The 19,019-nt window shown below is 40.8% G+C and overlaps 1 protein-coding gene across 2 annotated transcripts; it reads left to right on the forward strand.

Moving 5' to 3' along the window:
- The first annotated feature begins 4,761 nt into the window (after positions 1-4,761).
- CLEC5A (C-type lectin domain containing 5A) lies at positions 4,762-14,905 on the forward strand. Of its 2 annotated transcripts, XM_059396249.1 has the most exons (7): positions 4,762-4,935; positions 5,415-5,513; positions 6,303-6,362; positions 8,802-8,861; positions 9,174-9,310; positions 11,923-12,026; positions 13,204-14,905. In XM_059396249.1, the coding sequence occupies exons 2-7, from the start codon at positions 5,435-5,437 to the stop codon at positions 13,316-13,318; spliced, it is 555 nt and encodes a 184-aa protein (XP_059252232.1). In that variant the 5' UTR covers positions 4,762-4,935; positions 5,415-5,434; the 3' UTR covers positions 13,319-14,905. The 2 variants fall into 2 exon arrangements, with proteins under 2 accessions (XP_059252232.1, XP_059252233.1); XM_059396250.1 differs by lacking the exon at positions 6,303-6,362.
- The last annotated feature ends 4,114 nt before the right edge of the window (positions 14,906-19,019 follow it).

Consider the following 19,019-nt stretch of genomic DNA (forward strand, 5'->3'; position numbering starts at 1 on the left):
CTCAGTGAAAATAAAAGAGATTTTTTTCTAGCACCTCCTGTGTCTGATAGTGACTTTATGTCACAAACATGGCCTGCTTTCTTCACAATGTTCACTTTATTTTGAGTGACTGCATTCTCACATATCCACTGATCTCTTTTCCTCTGTGTTAAACCTGGAAGTGGAAGATTAGGGAGTTTCCCCCACGTTCACGGTCACAAGGGACCATTTAGATTTTAAAAGTGTCAAATCTTCTAGGATATGGTGAAAGAACATGGGGAGAGTTTTTCCATCCTCTGGTTCTGTTTTGCCCAACCGGAGACAACCTGAGCAGGAAGTCTGACTACTGACCATAGTGGGGTTTTTTTTGCCCTGATGCTACAGCAGCTGCTACAAATACAGTGATGTCCTCATTACTCAAGTGGATGACTATCCCCCGCAGCATGACTTCTCATTTATTCAGTGAGTCACTGCATGAAGTAGAAGCCAACTGTGTGTTTACATGCTGCTTCTCGTAGGCTCCAGAACCTGACACCCTAAATCCAGAAACTGACACTCTAAATCTTCCCCTCTCCAGGCTCCACAGCCATGCCTCACCTCATCTCCTGACTTTTCAGGTTAGGATATTCATCATACAGTTCTAATGGAGGGTTCTCCTAGTTGCTCCCAAAGCAGGTTTATTCTGCACATCCTATGAATTCTGGGTTGTCACCTTGCCTGAGTGGCAGTTTACTTTAACATGACACAGTATTAGTATCATATATATGAACATAAATTAACTCTATATAAAATAGGAGGTGGTTAGGTATCATCTGAAGTACTGTAGTCACAGTCCATACTTCTGGGTGGTTATTTAAGAAAGATATGAAGATATTCCTAATCAGGAACCAACACCTTTAGAGATGGTCTAGCTCTTAAATTATCCTTATTGAAAATTACTTAATTCACACAAAGTATAATACACAAATTTTTAATTAACTGGAAGTATTTTGAAGGCCTTACCACACTCTCATGAGTAAATTATAAAAATCCAACAAGCCTAGAAGCCTAATGCCATTGTGCAGTGCTGCAAACACGGTAGATGGGCCTTCATGATGACATAGCATCTAGCAAGGGAAGAAAACAAGTACATTATCACACATTTCCCTTAGCCCTCAGAGAAAAAGCACATGATATCATGAATCCACAGATAAAGGGTGCCTAATCCCAATTGGAGTAAAGAACGAGAATCAGGAACGTTTTCCTGAAAGAAGTGACATTTAACCTGAGACTCAAAGAATGAGTCAAAATTATATAGTTAAAGAGAGTATATAGGGATATATAGATACATGCCTGGGAGAAAAAAGGAGGTAGATTACTGCTTTGTACATATCGTGTGCTCAATAAGCATATGTCAGGACTTGGATCAAAAAGACTGTGTAAAGAGCTAAAAGTTTAATGTTCCTGGCAGAACACAGGTAGATGTGGTATCCTGAGATGTACAGAAAAACCAGAACATATATCCCAAGTGCCTTGAAGAGTATCCGGCACATGGCAAGCACTCAGCAACGTATGCTGAAGGAATGAACGTGTAAAGACTCATAGACCACACTGAGGAACCCAAACCTTATTGTAATAGCAATGGAAAGTTACTCAAATATTTCATCACAGGAATGATGCAATCAAGTCTGCATTTTAGAAAGATCATTCTGACTAGAGAGTGAAGCAAGATTATAGCAAGAAGAGTTTCTTTGGAAACTGTTGAGAAGATGGAGGAGAGAGTCAGTGAGAGAGCAAGAGGTAAATGTGAGAAGGGGGAAAAGAACCCAGATTGGACAGACTTGAGGAGACAGAATCATCATGGCATGGCGTCTGACTGGAAGAGAAGACAAGAGGAAAGGAGAGGAGAGGAGAGGAGAGGAATAGAGAGGAGACTAGGGGAGAGGAGGGGAGGGGAGGGGAGGAAAGAGGGGAGGGGAGCAAAGGGAATGGAGAAGGAAAAGGGGAAGGGAAGGGAAGGAAAAGACCCACATTTTATGATTTGGGCAACTGAAGAGGTGGTCTTCACATTCTGAAAGAGAGAGCATAAGAGGATGAACATGTTTTAGCAGAGGGTAGTAATTAATACATTTAGGAACATGTTGACTCCAGGTTGTTTGTAGAGCATCTCAGTGAAAAGTGCAACGGTCAGAAAATATACAGATCTGAAACTCAGAGTAAAGATTTAAGAATCATCTTCTTGAGCATGGTCTTGAAACCACGAGACTCAGAAGAGAAGAGGGGTAAGTATACAATCTGAGGAATAGACAGAGAAGAAAGCAAAAAGAGAGGCCAGAAAGAAAGATGAGAAACCAGCAGAACGTAGACTTATGGAGGCCAAGAAAAAGTATACAACATAAACTGATGTGGGCCCTTGTTCAAGATCGGTAACTATGAAGACTAAACTGTACGCATTTAATTACTGAGTTGGAGTCATTATCTCATGGTGTAGTCATGGTGGGATTCCCATCAGAGAGCGCTGAGGAGGAAGTGGGAGAGGAGGGAGAGGAGGCTGCAAAATTGACAATCCTTTCAAGAATTGTGACTGTAAAGATAAGAGGAAACATCAGATTTCTTTCAATTGCCAAGTTTTCTCATTAGGCTACTTGAAAGAATTCCTGCAATATATAGTGGAGGAAGTACTTCCTATATACTATATAGTACTTCCTATATACACTATATATATATATAGATATATATACACACATATATATACATTTAAATGTACATGTGCCTAATAATAATGCTCAAGAGATAGTATTTTTCTCTGTGTGAAGTATAAAGTATAGTCATTTTGGTAGACTGATACCACTCCAAAACACCAAGCAATGGGGTATAGCTCAGGGGGAGAGCATTTGACTGCAAAACACCAAGCAATGAATCATAGGAGCCCTTTCTTCTAGATCTCCTTCCCAGATACCCCGCCCCCAATGATACCCATGGTTGCTTATCAATCCAAAGACAGCAGTCACACAGTTCCTACTGTCACTGGTATTTTTTGCTGCCATTGTCACCATAGGGTATAGATTCTGCAAACAGGCAGCCCATCTCTTTGGTGCATAGTTTGCCAGCTTTAATAGTTGATCCTGGAAGCTGAGAGAAGGGAAACTCCATGGCCCCTATTATTGCTCTTCCTTGGAAGAGTTCTTAATGACCATCCATTTCAATTCTGTCAGTCTCTCTCTCTCTCTCTCTCTCTCTCACACACACACACACACACACACACACACACACACACACATGCTGTTTTCTCCCAAAACAAATCCATAGTACACCCAGGAGATTTGTTTAGCTATATATTGTGTCCCCTTCAAATTTCTTCCAAGAACAGGTATGAGCATGGTTTTCTATCTCCCTAAACCCTTTGTTAATTACAATTTAGAGCAGATTCCATTGTCTTAGTAAGATAATTGTTATATTGCAAAATACACTTGCTAAAGACTGTATTTTCATCTTAATATCATGTGAAGATTACCAAAGTTAAATCTCAGGTTTTTTCTCTTTTTTTTTCGATTTTTTTATTGTGGTAGAATATATATAAAATTTTCCATCTTGACCATTTGTAAATGCAAAATCTATATTCTAACATGGAAGGATATTTATATAGCGCTAGCTTAATCTATAGTGTATATACTACAAAACAATATATACAATATGATCCCATTTTTCTAAATGAACCAGTATCTAGCATCTAGCTAGCTATCACCTATCTATCTATCATCTAACCTTTTACTACCTGGTCATCTAAAAAGGATATACACCCAGAGATGTTAACAGTGACTATAACTAAATATGTGAACTTATATGGACTTTTTTTGTTTTTCCAATTTTCCCTGCAAATATTTTCTAGCCATTTTTTGTAATGAGCACACGTAGCTTTTATATTAGGGGAAATATAATAAAAGGGAAACTTCAAGTTAAATATGTAGTACAAATTCCTTGATAATAAGACTTTAGCATTATTCACCCTCACCACACTTCCTGTATTGAGCGGAGGCCATGCTCAAGAAATACTGAATGGTCCCAAGTCTCACATGGCACATGATCTGGAAGGTAAGCTGTTGGAGTCAGGGAGGAGTAGTCCATGACAAAGGGTACTGTGCAGAGCTGTATGACAGTGAATGGAGCAGATGGGGCACAGGAGGACCTGCTCACTAACACTAGTGACTTCAGGTGAATTTCTTTTGTTAAAATTTCTATTTTGACATAATTTCAGATATGCAGAAATGTTGCAAGGGAAGTACAAATAATTTCCAGATATCCTTCACCCAAATTCTCTATTTGTTAACATTTTACTACCTTTCCTTCCCACTGTATTTCATGGAGACTTAGACACATAGAAAGGGTCAGTCTGTAGCAAGGTGGTTTTCCAAATTCTCCTAAAAAGGTTCCCCTGCAGGGGTACCTGGGTAGGTTAGTGGGTAAGCATTGAATCCTTGCTTTTGGTTCAGGTCATGATCTCAGGGTCCTGGAATGGAGCCCCACAGTGGGCTCCATGCTTAGCAGAGAGTCTCCTTGAAGATTTTCTCTCTTCCTCTGCTTACACACACACACACACACACACTTTCTCTCTCTCTCTCTCTCTCTCTCTCTCTCTGGCTTTCTCTCCCTCTCTCTCACTCTCTAAAATAAATAAATAAATCTTAAAAAAAAAAAAAAAAAAGTCCCACTGTATTAGAAACGCTCTGGCAGGAAGCTTCCTCTTGCAAAATCTATAAACTCCCTTCCCTTCCTTGCCCCACCCACTCCCATTGCCAAGAACACGAAGTGTTTGCTCAGGGATGCTGTGAAGATACAAAGACCATGTAAAGAAGAAAGGAGGGTGCTTGAGCAGAAGAAACATATTTTCTGAAGGTGCCTCTGCCCACCACACCAAGCATAAGGCCACAAGGAAGATCCCCACCTGCAAACCAGGCCAGCCTTCCCAAGAGAGAGCAGGTGAGTCTGTCTGTCTGCCCTCTCTGCACAGATTGTTGGTCCTTCCCCAATGCCAAGAGCTTTGGGGACACTGTCTTGTCTGTCAGAGTCCTGGCATAGTCTTTTGAGAGTGAGACTTCTGACAGTTGAAATCAGTATGGCCAAGACCATAAAGAAGGTTCCAGAGCTAAGAGTTCTCAAAGTCTCGGAGATTTATTTCATTAGATGGAGTTTAGGAGGCAACTGATAAACAGGGCTAAAGTCTAGAGCTAAGGTGTGGGTGAAGGAGAGGCGCCATGCCAACTTCCAAGGCTCCCAATCACTACAAGATTCTATGCATTTTCTGGACATGGGCTGTATCTTATTCTTGTACCTAGCTGTCATTGGCACACCTACCTTTCAAGCCCCCCAAGGTTGCTCTGAGAAAGAAGCATGTGTCCTGCTGGAAAGAAGCCATGCTCCCAGATGTTTAAAGTGATCCTGTGCTCTAATTCCCACAGGTCTCCTCGTTGCCTTCAACATGAACTGGCACATGATCATCTCTGTGCTTTTCATAGTGGTGCTTAAAATTGTTGGAATGACCTTATTTCTGCTTTATTGTGAGTATCTGAGCAACCTCCTACTCCAACCTCATACTGTCTTTTTCTTTGACTTTCCTGTCAGAACACAAAGTTGAATACAAAGGCTGCACACCTAAGTCTTTTCACCTAAGGGCAATGACCAGTGTAGGGGCAACTGACAATGCTCGTCTCGCTCCCCAGCACACACAATGAGCCAGGTCTGCCTTGTAGATACAGAACTGACTAGTGTCTGACAGAAGACCACACAAATCTTTTCCCACTACAATGTTAGTTGGACAGTCTGAGGTGGAATACTTATTAGCGCTTGTTATTGTTCCTCAGACTTGAAAATCGGCGCCAGTTCAACCCAGTGATGAGGCAGAGATAAGAGCTGCATAATGAGATAATGGGATGTTACTGGGGGTGAAATTTCCCTCTATGTTCACAGAAGCTTTCATCCAGATACTTAGAAGAAGGGTTCTATCAAAGGGTTTCACTGCCGCTGTGAGAATCTACTCCAGCCCCAGAAACCAGTAGGGAATGTAAATGAGGTAGAGATGTGAGTAAAAGACAGCAATTGGGTAAGAGTTGTCTTCCCTTTGAGCCAAACTGAAGGTGCAGTTCCTATCACGTAAGAGAGCAGGAAGAGAATACGAATAAGTAAACACATTCACAAAAACACATATACACATCCTCATTGACCTGAGTCCGAGAACTCGGATCTCACAGTAATAATCAAGGTCCCCAGCAGCCCCAGATGATGTTGGTTTGTTATATTCATGCTGCAGCTCCCTGTGGGGCTGCACCAACAGCTGATTTTCTTTGTAGTCCCACAGATTTTGGGCGGAAATCAAGTCAACTTCCTTCCCACAGAGAGCTACGGAACAGGTAATGTCCACGACAGGGATTTCCTCCCAGCCTCCAGGTTTTTGTGTGTTGACTTCTTATAGTCCTTTCTCAAGGCCTCCTCTCCTAAGAAATTCTTTCCAGGGAGGGTCCACAAAGATATGCTAATTGTATAGGAGGAATAAGTTCTGGGGATTTAATGCACAGCGTGGTGACTATAGTTAACAATACCATGTTAGGGGTGCCTAGATGGCTCAGTCGGCTTGGGAAGCCCACATCAGCTTCCTGCTCAGCAGGGAGTCTGCTTCTCCTTCTCCCGACTGGCTGTGCTCTCACTCTCTCTCTCACAAATACATAAAATCTTTAAAAAAAAAAAAAACTACTGTATTATACACTACTTGAAAGTTGCTAAGAGAGTAGATCTTAAATGTTCTCTCTCAAAAAAAAAAAAAAAAAGGTAATTATGTGAGGTGTTAGAGGTGTTAACTAACCTTACTGTGGTAAATAATTCTGCAACATATACATGAATCATACTTGTATGCCTTAAATTTACACAATGATTAATGTCAATTGTATCTCAATAAAGTGGGAAAAATAAATGCAACACACCCAGAAAAAAAAAGATCTTTTTTAAAATTTATTTTGAGAGAGAGAGAGTGAAAAAGGGGGTATGAGCAAAGAGGAGGGGTCAAGGGAGAGAGAGAGAGAGGAAGAAGCAGACTCCCTGCTGAGCAGGGAACCCACCACAGGGTTTAGTCCTAGGACCTTGGGATCTTAACCTGAGCCAGAGGCAGACACTTAACCAACTGAGCCACCCCGATGCCCCAAAAAAAGATATTCTAATTCATTCCCCTGTTTTTATAGATGGGAAACCCAGACTAAAAGCTGATCAAAATTTGCGATCCTCAGTTTTCCTCCTGAGTATGAGGATAATTTGTATATAATCACTGTAATGTTGTGGGAAAGGACTTTATAAACTCTGACATGTTGTACACCTGAAGGAATTGTGATACAAAAAAAAAGTCAAAACCTACATCAGTACTTTTTGTTTGCCAATCACTCTGCTAGACCAACAACAGAAGAAGAAGAGGGGCGCCTGGGTGGCTCAGTGGGTTGAGCCTCTGCCTTCGACTTGGGTCATGATCTCAGGGTCCTGGGATGGAGCCCCGCTTCGGACTCTCTGCTCGGTGGGGAGCCTGTTTCCCCCTCTCTGCCTGCTTGTGATCTCTCTTTCAAATAAATAATTTAAAAAATAATAAATAATAAAATAATAAAAAAATTTTTAAAAGAAGAAAAAGAATAGGAGCTATTGGCCAGCTCTTCTCGATAAAGCAAAAGGCCCCATGCCAGAAGCTAAGGGGCATAAAGAGATGAATGAGACATGGCTGTCCTGATCAAACCCTTCCACGCTTAAAGTTTTTTCAAGGACCTCCCTTCTCACTTCCTCTTAAAACATCAATTACTACACACATCTTGAGGAGAAAGTTAATTGTTCGTTCATATTTGTATCAACTGCTGTTCTTAGTACAGTGAGCTGTATGGAAGCAACATGCAACAACTATTTATGGAGTTCTGTGAAGTTATAATCCCCAAACAGTTTCTCCTGAAAACCAGGTTATTTTATAATACAAAGAGCCTTTGAACTGGGAACTGAAATAAAAACTGAATACTAACTGATATCATTCATTCATATCATTGGAAGTAACCGATGTGTTGTCTGGGTAAACTACAAGGGTCTTGAGCCACACGGGACAAGTAACTGGGCAGATGCAGAGAGGTTTGACCGGCCTCCAAAGCCACTACACTCTCTGCTTGGCAAGCCAGGGTTCCCAGGAAGAAATGAGGCTTCTTAGAGGCCTATCAATTCCCCTATTTATACTTAAAGAAATAAATGGACTCTTCTCTACCTATAGGAAATCTCTGGAATGTTCACCTGACTCCACGTCTGCCAGTATCCCTGGTTCTGAAACTATTTCCCATTAGCCTCAATTCTTAGATCCTGCAGGTGCTGATGAGAGGGGAGCCAAGAGCCGCCCATGGGAGAAGAGTGGGACTGGGGGCACCAGAGATGGGGAGAACAGCACAGATGCTGTGCGCAGCCAGGAAGGGAAGCGCTCCAAACAGCCCTGGGAGGGCGGGGAGGGGCAACACCATCAGAAGCATATATGGAAAGGAATGAGAGGTTTCCTTTCTGGTACTAAATCCACCCGTTCCTCTTCCTTTCTCCTCTTCTATTTCTCAACATTTCACTCCGACTCCCCGCTTCAGAAATGATATGAAGTACAACATGGGGTGTGGGGCATGACTAAGGAAGGTGGTAGTTAGATGGAAAGTTCAAAGAAAGAAAATGAAAACTTCTAGCCAAGGGTGGCCAAGAGTGCCTTGTCATCGCCACTGTCCAGACACGAAGAGTTGCCGGGACCAAACAGCTGCTCTGAGGTTTGTGTTGCACTCATAACACAGGTTTTCTTTCTATTTCAGTTCCACAGACTATGGGGAACAGTAATGTCACCTTAGCTCCCACAGAGAGCCCCGGAACAGGTACAGTGCGTCACAATAATCTCTCCTCTATCCCAGCTTCTTACGTGAGGATTTCTTAGACACTTTTCCCATTGCCGCCTTGCTTGTGGAAATTTCTTGCTCAAAGGAGCCATAAAGAGCTTCTAATTCACCTTCTTCATGTTGTCCACAGGGAAATTCAGACTAGACTGCATGAGATTTCTTCAGGGTTTGAGGATGATTTGCAATGCTATAACTGCTATAAAGAAACTTATGCCCCACTATGTTCTGACTCAGTTCCAGGGTTCACACTCCAAACCACTAATCCTATACTCTTTTCTTGGATTTCTTTAGTCTGCCCCAGAAGGTGGTATTTTTATCAAAGAAGATGCTTTTCGTTGTCCCCTTTTGAACTTTCCTGGAACAAAAGCAGGGACTTTTGCAAGACAGAAGGATCCACTTTGGCCATTGTTGACACACCAGAGAAATTGGTGAGAATATTGGGATGGTACAGTAAAGTGGCTCACCCTACAGCTGCCTCGGGAAGTGGAGATGGTGGGGCAATGTGGCTGGTGCAACATGGGCTGGGTGGAGGAGAGGAAGGGAGAGGTGGCTGGCTGAGACCCCAAGCCCCTTGCTCTGAATCTGGAGGTGAGAGACTCTTCTCAGTAGCAATGGGGTGTTCTCCTCGGATCATTTGAGCTACAGAAATCCACACTCTGTGATCTCTCCCATGAGGCTTAGCAGTGCACTGGTATCCTGGGGATGGTCCAGGATATTTAAAATGCAGGGAATGACCAAATGTGTTTAAACGCTGTTTAAAAACTATAGAATACTTCATATATGCGAGCTCTTAATGTATCACCCAAGTTGGGTTCAAAAATAAGGAAGATGCAACTCAACAAAATTGGCCATATGAAAAAGAAAGGATCAGGTCATAGAATTGGGTTGCAGTGTATAATTATGACAATAAAGATGGCTAACACAATGCAAAAACCTTTATTTTACTATCTCTCTTTATCCTCCTAACAATTCCAAGGAGGTATTATCATTATCCATATCTCAAATATAAGGAGGCTAGGGCACAGAAAAATAATTTGACCTAGGTCATACACCTCCTAAGTGGTAGGACAGGATTGGATTGAGATCTCACTAACTCTAAAACCCACACTCTATATCAATTTTAGATCACAAGTTATTTTAGTTTATAGTTGCCTCTTCTTCAAATCCTAAGAACCTGCTGGGTGCTAGGCATGTGAGAGATATTATATGCCTGCTTCTCTGCCCTTCACCTTTCAACCTTCCTCTATAAAGTCCTCCTGTGGTTGAGGAGAATTCATAAGAGGGCTCCCCTCTGAATTTTGGTAACAGGTGCCCAACAAAGAGCAGGGGTCAGGATGCTAGCTCTGAGGCTAAGTGTACAGGTGGAAAGGGAAAATGTCTTATGGAAGAAAGCCAGGAGTAGTATAGGGTGGGGGTGGGGGCAGGAGAAAAAAAGAGAAGAATAGAGGTTGAGTAGAGGAAGTTTACACCCTCTTCCTCTACTCAACCCTCAAATTCCGGTGCAACTCAATTATCATCCTTGGCATTCCCCAGAAAAAGCTCATCACACCAAAGATTTGCTAGTGATCTCAAGTCTGTATCCCCAGCCAGTTGTCTCTGGACCAAACAGTATATCAAAATCCATGCTGATGTTTTAAAAACACCACAAATGCACCATGTCCAAAACTGAGTCAAATTATATTTTGCCTCACCTGGTTTCTCTTTTCGTGTTTCAAGTATTGGCAAGCAGTCATGTCATCCCACACTGAGTGCGGATGGTTTTCTGAGACTTCATCTCTTCTCCCCTTACTTACAAAAGCCGGCTAAACTGCTGGTTGTACTTTGCCAACCCTTGTTTTAGATCACAATTTCTTTAAGGAGAAACCAATTTGTTTCCATATTCCTCAGCCTTGTACAATGGCTCACTGGACACTCAAGAAATCTTTGTTAAATGAGGAAGCATGGGGCGCCTGGGTGGCTCAATGGGTTAAGCCTCTGCCTTCGGCTCAGGTCATGATCTCAGGGTCCTGGGATCGAGGCCCGCATCGGGCTCTCTGCTCAGCAGGGAGTCCGCTTCTTACTCTCTCTGCCTGCCTCTCTGCCTACTTGTGATCTCTCTCTCTCTCTATTTCAAATAAATAAATAAAATCTTTAAAAAAAAAAATAAATAAATAAATAAATAAATAAATAAATAAAAAATAAAAATAAATGAGGAAGCATGGTAACTAATTTTAAAGAATAATGAAATGAGATATTTCCGGGAAGGAGAATATAGGAAAAGGAGGAATAAAGTTAATAGCCCTGAGGATGGAGGGAATATCCAAGTGAACTTGGATATCCACTGATTACAGGAGATATGTGAAGAGTACAGGAAAGAGCCCAGGGACTCCCCAACTTCTAACTGGGGTGATTTGTGATTCATTAGCTTAATAAAGAAACTATTATATCATGGATTGATATCAATTTAGCAAATACTAAAAAAAAAAAAAAAAAAAAAAAAACCAACATTTTTTTCTCAACACACTTTTAAATCTCCCTAACTATATTCCCTTGCTATGTACTCAAGAGATTCGCTTGATCCAACGTCATTTGGAATGTAAAATTTCTGGCAATGAAATAAGCCTATGCAGAGAGGCATTCCAAATTTAAAAAAAAAAAGAAGAAGAAGTATTCAAAAACACGCTCTTTTAGATCATATAGCATATAGTACCCTTCCTCTTCATTTTCAAAGTGTGATCCCTGAAAAGCATCATCAGCCTCACCTGGAGATTTGTTGGGAATGTAAATTCTTAGTCCCCTACGCCAGACCTACTTACTGAACCAGAAGCCCAGTAAACTGTTTTAACAAGACCCCCCCAGTGATCCTGATGCTCTGTGCCTACCGAAAACTACTCTCGGGGTTACGGTGAGTGCCAGCTATAGCCAGCCACAGCGTCCTTTACCAGTCTTCCATGTTCCCAGAATCAGATATAATCAGGGCCTGCTATCAAAGGGAGACAGCAGCGCAAAAGAAAAAAAAAAAAAAAAAACTTTTTGTTGAACTACTTTTTTAAACTTCTAGAAATTTCTCCAGGACAAAACTGGTGCTGAAAAGTATTTTATTGGCTTAAACCAGCAAGCAAAGAACAGATGGCATTGGATTGACAACTCCATATTTAATGGCAAGTATGTGAATATTTCACATTTTTCTAAGGATCTTAGTTCACCTTAAGAAACCTGACCTGAGATTCAGTGGGTTTGTCCTGGAATAACACAAAGGTTGAGACTTGGTTTTTGTTTTATTCCTCTCCTTTCTTCCAACTCATCTATTTCCAGAGACACGTTTTTTTGGTAAACTTATAAAGAAAGACGTCAAACATTTTTAAGTAGAGAAAAGAGTATTCATATGAGTTATTTTGATCAAATCAAGATCTAAACAAATCCATATACATGCTATTTGTTTGATATATCTCCGAAGTGTTTTTTAACCCACAGACCATACTTTATCACTAAGTTTTTATAAATTCCCCAGAAAAGGCTTCTTTATGTAAAACACTGGTGGTGAACATGACATTCCTGGTGTACACATGAAGGTGTTGAGTCAGACAGAAAGCAAGTCAGTTCCCCAGCCTAAAACTGGGCTTCTCACAGGAAGAAGGAAATTAAGATTCATTCAAAGTCTACTAAATGCCAGGCACTTGCTAAGCACTTACTCACGTCATTTCGTACAGTGCTCACAAAGATGTTGTACAAAAGATTTTACTCATCCTCATTTAGTAGTCGAATTGAGGTTGGAGGGCTTAAAAATGGACTGAATATCACCAAGCTGGGAAACAGTAGATGCACAATCTAATCACACATCCACTTGACTCCAAAACTCATGACCTTTTCATGAACTCAAACTCTTTCCAATAAGATTCAATGACAGAAAAAGAGGTGGGAGGCCAACACACTTTCTCCTAAAGCCAATCGGGGCCTACGAAAGGAGGAGCAACTTCTTTTCTCTGCCTCTCAGTCCTCCTGCTGTGAACTTAGCCTATGCAGTATTAAAACATTATTTCTTTTTTTATTATGTTATGTTAGTCACCATACAATACATCATTAGTTTCGATGTAGTGTTCCAAGATTCATTGTTTATGTACAACACTATTTCTGAGAGGAGAAGACAGATGAGATGTTTCTAACCAACCACAAGAGTGAGTTAATCCAAGACCGTGAGTCCACAAATGCTCACAGGAGAGCTCACAGGAGAGCTCACAGGAAAGGGCAGGTGTGGAGCTGGGATGGGGTTGGGGGGGGACTGGAATCAGTAAAAGGCATGGCTGAAACGATGTACCTTTACCACACTTTCTCTCCCATTCAGCATTAGCAATCAGCATGAGAATTTCAACTGTGTGACTATAGGCCTAACAAAGACATACGATGCTGCACCGTGTGACATCAACTTCCGCTGGATCTGTGAGAAGGCAGCCAAATGATTGCAGTTCTCTGTGGCCTCTGATAGTAATGACAACTACACTTTTGGAAAAAGCAAAAAGAATATAATTGGGATTGATTCAGGAAATGTAGAATATCAAATTAGTGTATCAGTTTTCCACAGATCACTGACAGAGGTCCTAACAAATCCTCAGGGCTTGGGCTCCACAGCCCCTCCATAAATATACTTACAAAGGCACAACAGAGCTAAACTCCCCATTCTGGGCCTGCAACATCCCCAAGACTCCACTTCCTGTGGTGTCACACTGTTGACTCTTTTTAGATCTGCACCAGGCATCTAGTCAGTGATCCCTTTCTCCATCTATCTACTATGAGAGGTCTCTGCCTATGTAGGGAAATGATCTTCTGGTTTGGGGGACTGGATGAAAGCCATCTCGAGAAGACGGGGTCATTTTATGGAAACAACTTCGCTGATATAGTGACAAAGTCTATTTCCACAGAACTGAGCATTTCTGACTGATCGACAGGCTGTTCTGACTGTTGCCAGTCTCTGTTTTATCCTCAGAACACATGTCCCTATGACCAAGGAGAAACTGCAGACTGAGCAGGTGAAGACATTATTTAGAGGGTAGCAAGGGTGGAAGAGAAAGAAACTCGGATTCCTGACCTCTGTTCCCAAGAGACCCTCATTCTCATGGGTCAAGAGTCCCGTGTTCCCCCTGAACCCCAGGTGGGATAGCAGAGGCCCTCCTCAGTCTGAATTGAGGCCAGGCCTAGGGAAGGGTTCCTGGAACCAACCTTGGAGCAAAGAAAGCATTGTTCACAGGAATGGACAGTGGTCTGGCCGGGGCAGGAATTTCCCAGGGAATCCTTTTGAAAATAACCAGACAGCCAAGATGACCAACCAAACTAACCAATGTTTATCAACAAAGCCCTGAAGAGACACTCGGGCTTAAATTCTCCTGGTCTTGACCTGAATCTCCATTTTAGTATATCTTTATTACCTGACCATGCTTTTTGAGTGTATTCTAAGAATTATAATAGTCTCCTGGTCTCCGGTGGTCATAGCGTCTCCGGTGTCTGCCGTTTAGAGAAACCCTGCTACCTGGTACAGCCTCATGACCCAAAGATGTCACACCCTTAAACTAATTGGCATCACACCAACCTAGAACTAGTTGAGCAAGGAGTAAAAAACAGGGGGACTATTCAAGGAAACATAGTGTATAGGCAAGAAGTAGGCATATAGTAGAGAGGGAACACCAGGGACAAATGGAAATCATATGCAGGAGGAAATGCAGTTAATTTAGCCATACTGGAATAAAGGCAAGATAAAGACAAGAAAGTCTTCAGGCATCCTGACGATTCTCTGCACTTGCAACAAAACATCAGCCACATACTCTTCTCAGTAAATGGAAAGGAAAAAACAGACACCTGTGTGTTTGGAGTAATAAGAATTAAGCCATAAGGGAAAACTGTATTAAACTAATGGAAATTATAGTCACCTAAGTAAATTGTTCATCATTTGTTTCTCATAACAACATACCACAATTACTGTGTATATCATCAGATGTGTGTCAAAGAAAATTATTGTTTTATTGTTTATTACAAAACTAAGTTCTGTTCTCATATTCCTGGGCCTCATAATTTTTGTCCAATTATAATTTTTTTTAAAAATGAGAAAATACATTTAAGTGTTAGAAGTTCCTTGAAGTAATTAAAAATAGAGCTTCCCTATGACCCTGCAATTGCACTACTGGGTATTTACCCCAAAGATACAAATGGAGTGAAAAGAAGGGCCATCTGTACCCCAGTGTTTATAGCAGCAATGGCCATGGTCACCAAACTGTGGAAAGAATCAAGATGCCCTTCAACAGATGAATGGATAAGGAAGATGTGGCCCATATATACTATGGAGTATTATGCCTCCATCAGAAAGGATGAATACCCAACTTTTGTATCAACATGGACGGGACTGGAAGAGATTATGCTGAGTGAAATAAGTCAAGCAGAGAGAGTCAATTATCATATGGTTTCACTTATTTGTGGAGCATAACAAATAACATGGAGAACATAGGGAGATGAGAGGAGAAGGGAGTTGAGGGAAATTGGAAGGGGAGGTGAACCATGAGAGACTATGGACTCTGAAAAACAACCTGAGGGTTCTGAAGGGGCAGGGGGTGGGAGGTTGGGGGAGCCAGGTGGCAGGTATTAAGGAGGGCACGTATTGCATGGAGCACTCGGTGTGGTGCAAAAACAATGAATACCGTTACGCTGAAAAGAAATAAAAATAAATAAATAAAATTAAAAAAAAAAAAAAGAAGAAGAAGTTGCTTGAAGGAGGTTACCAGAAATAATTTGTGTTTGGGGTAGAGTGGATGTGGTGTTAGCAGAGAATAAATGTAGCAGTTGAGGTGAGTATTAGGGGGAGAGGCTGAGTCTATGGTAGTAAAGAAAACAGAATTCTACAACAAAGGAAGCCCCAGAATCCAGACAACAGAAAGAAAACTACAAACCTTCTGTTTTGAGAAAGGAGAAGTGTGTTGCCACACTTCCTGTTTTATGACAGAATACAATTCAGACTTCCATAATCAGGAAATGTAGATATCTAGTAATTCCCCTAGTAGCCCAAATTTCCTCCAAGATGAAGGCACACTTCTGTGAAAGTTTTAAAAGAGGCCCAACAGGCTGGGGTGGGAGTAGAGAGCGTATAGGGAATATGGGCCCTTTGGTTTTAAATTCATTATTGGGGGCTACAAGGGTTGCTGGATCCTTAAGAGAATAGATAAATATGACCTTATTGGACAGCAGTGGTATGTATGAGGGCTTTTTTAAAGCAATAGAAATTTAGTAAACCCCTTGATTAGAGGTTGTTTGTTTTTTTTTAAAGATTTTATTTATTTATTTGACAGAGAGAGATCCCAAGTAGGCAGAGAGGCAGGCAGAGTGAGAGGGGAGAAGCAGGCTCGCCGCTGAGCAGAGAGCCGGATGTGGGGCTCGATCCCAGGACCCTGGGATCATGAGCTGAGCCGAACGAAGGCAGAGGCTTTAATCCACTGAGCCACCCAGGCGCCCCTTGATTAGAGTTTTTGACTTTGCTTCCAATATGCGATGTGAATCTGTATAGATTTCTTACTTTCTTTCCCTTTTTTTCTTTATAAAATGAGGCAGTAATACTCCTCTCATAAAATTCATGTGTATATTAAATAAAATGCCCACTATGTACTTCAATGGCAATAAACATAGGGGAAGCAATTTGTGGAAGATTTGAAGCTGAGATTTTTATCCAAGAAGTACTCTTCAATGTCCTAAAAGCTGAATGTAGGAGAGCCACTTAATTTCTTAAAATTTCTCTTCACGCATTTATAATATCTGAATAAAACTGTGTCCAAGTCAGGAAAAGGTGCATCAAAAATTCTGTGACTGTCAAGACCATACTTTCCATGGCTCTGGCTTACATTCACATTACCCATCCTGTCTGTGTGAGCTGCTATTCCCATGACCAAAGTCATTGACCCCCATCCTCAGATGTTGACAGATCAGGACCGATTCATGACTAAAAACATCAGGTAGAGGTAACCTTTGCCTATTTTCCCTGCTATTACCAACTCCCACCCTCAGAAGCCATATCCTTTGGTAACCTGCCTTCTGAATAGTCCTCCCTTAGCACAGGTTGAGCAATAATGCAGTAAAAGTCTTACCCTCCACTCTTACCTACTGTAGACTCTCATAGAGACTATAACTCCTGCAGGGGGTCCTCATGATTCCCTTAGGTATCCTCACTAGGGGCCAGTGAGTCTTGTAGCAGAGGTATTTGAGTATCTCTCAAGCCACAATCTTGCTCAACTTCATATACAAAGACTAGACTAATCAAAACCCTTCATTTGTAGGACATTCCCATAATTGACACATGCCAATGGGTCTTTTTTATGCATTTGTTTGGTCATACACACACACACACACACACACACACACACACACACACATATATATATATATATATATATATATATATATATATATATTACATACAGGTAATAATACCCATGAAACTGTGCAACATGAAAACTAGAATCTTCTTTTTTCTTTTTTTTTTTTTTTGAAAGAATACATTTGAGCAGGGTTGAGGAAGGGGAGGAGGGAGAGAAAGAATCTTAAGTAGACTCCACACCTGGGGGGAGCCCTACACAGAGCTCAATCTCACAACCCTGAGATCATGACCTGAACCAAAACCAGGAGTCAGACGCTTAACCTTCTGAGCCATCCAGGCATCCCTGAAAGCTAGAATCTTTATAACAGTTTATATCTACCTGTATGTCTTCTCCTATTCCACCCTTCTGTCTCCCCACAACACAGGCAACCACCATTCTGATTCCTGTGTTCATCATTCAGTTTTTTAAAAATTCATTTCTGTCTAATTTTTATGTACTCTTTATAACCTTATAAAAAGGCATTATGATGTAAGGAATCTTTTAGAACTTGTTTTTTTCATTTCATGTTAAATGATTCATTTATATTGTTGACGTTCATTAATGCTGTATAATATTCTGCTGTGTGTGACTATATAAACCATGGCTGTTCTAGTTGGTGTACAGTTGGATTGTTGACAGGTTTTTGCTAACACGAACCGTGCTCCCAAGAACACTCTTCTGGTGTTCATATATAAGAGTTTCTCTTGAGTATATCCTGAATAGAGAAATGTTGGGTAATAGGGTATGCAAATTTTGAATTTTCTAAGATAATGCAAAATAGTTTCCAAAGAGATTACATCAATTTTCATTCCCATCAAAAATATATAATAGAAATATATGAGATTATTATTTATTGACATATGGCCTTCATCTATTTTCCCTAATTATTAATGTATTATTTAGAGTAGTGTTAGGTGCTATAGAAAACTACAAATGTTCAGTAGTTGATCATAATAAAAGTTTATTTCTCATTAATATACAGTCACGTATTATGCCTGCTGGTAGCACAGACTCTGCTCCACAGAATCTTTCAAGGACCTATGTTGATGAATGTTTTCTATCTTCAACATATGGCCTCAAGGACATAAGTGAAAGAGAGAGAGGAGATTATGCATGAAGAAGTCTTTGGTACCAGATGTGGAAGTTGTGTACATCACTTCTACTCACCTACCATTGGCTAGAACCCACTCATATAGCCACTCCTATCTTCAGGGGAGAGTGGAAATTTTATTTTACCTATGTGTACAAAAAGAAGAAATGTTTGGTGATCACCTAGCAGTCTCTGCTCCAACTACTATGGTTGGATGTTTCTTTACAGGTTTATTGGCTATATATTTCCTCTTCTGTAAAATGTGTATCTGTAATAAATTTGCCTATTTTTCCACTGATTTGTTTGTACTTTTAAAAATGATTTTTAGAAGTTTTTTATATTATACTTCATTTGTTACGTTATTTGAAAATCTTTTCTCCCAGACTATAACTTCCCATTTCACCACATCTGAGCTGTCTTTTGAAGAATATAGGTTTCTAGGGTTTTTTTAAATTTAAATTCAATATATAATACAACATATAGTACATACTTAATTTCATATGTAGTGTTAAATAATTTATCAATTGTGTATAACAGCCACAGCTGATCACATCATGTGCCCTCCTTAATGCCCATCACCCAATGACACCATCCCACTACCCACTTCCTCTCCAGCAACTCTCAGTTTGTCTCCCAGAGTTGAGTCTCTCAAGGTTTTTCTCCCTCTGTGATGACTTCCCATTC

This window comes from Mustela nigripes, chromosome 4 (assembly GCF_022355385.1).
Source record: "Mustela nigripes isolate SB6536 chromosome 4, MUSNIG.SB6536, whole genome shotgun sequence".
Lineage (NCBI taxonomy): Eukaryota > Metazoa > Chordata > Mammalia > Carnivora > Mustelidae > Mustela > Mustela nigripes.

What these genes read in the sequence shown, in the direction of transcription:
- CLEC5A (XM_059396249.1), top strand. Translation starts at nt 5,435, where the DNA reads ATGAACTGGCACATGATCATCTCTGTGCTTTTCATAGTGGTGCTTAAA. An exon ending in GACCTTATTTCTGCTTTATT is followed by an intron (nt 5,514 to 6,302) that starts GTGAGTATCTGA and finishes TTTTCTTTGTAG; the next exon opens with TCCCACAGATTTTGGGCGGA. An exon ending in CACAGAGAGCCCCGGAACAG is followed by an intron (nt 8,862 to 9,173) that starts GTACAGTGCGTC and finishes GGATTTCTTTAG; the next exon opens with TCTGCCCCAGAAGGTGGTAT.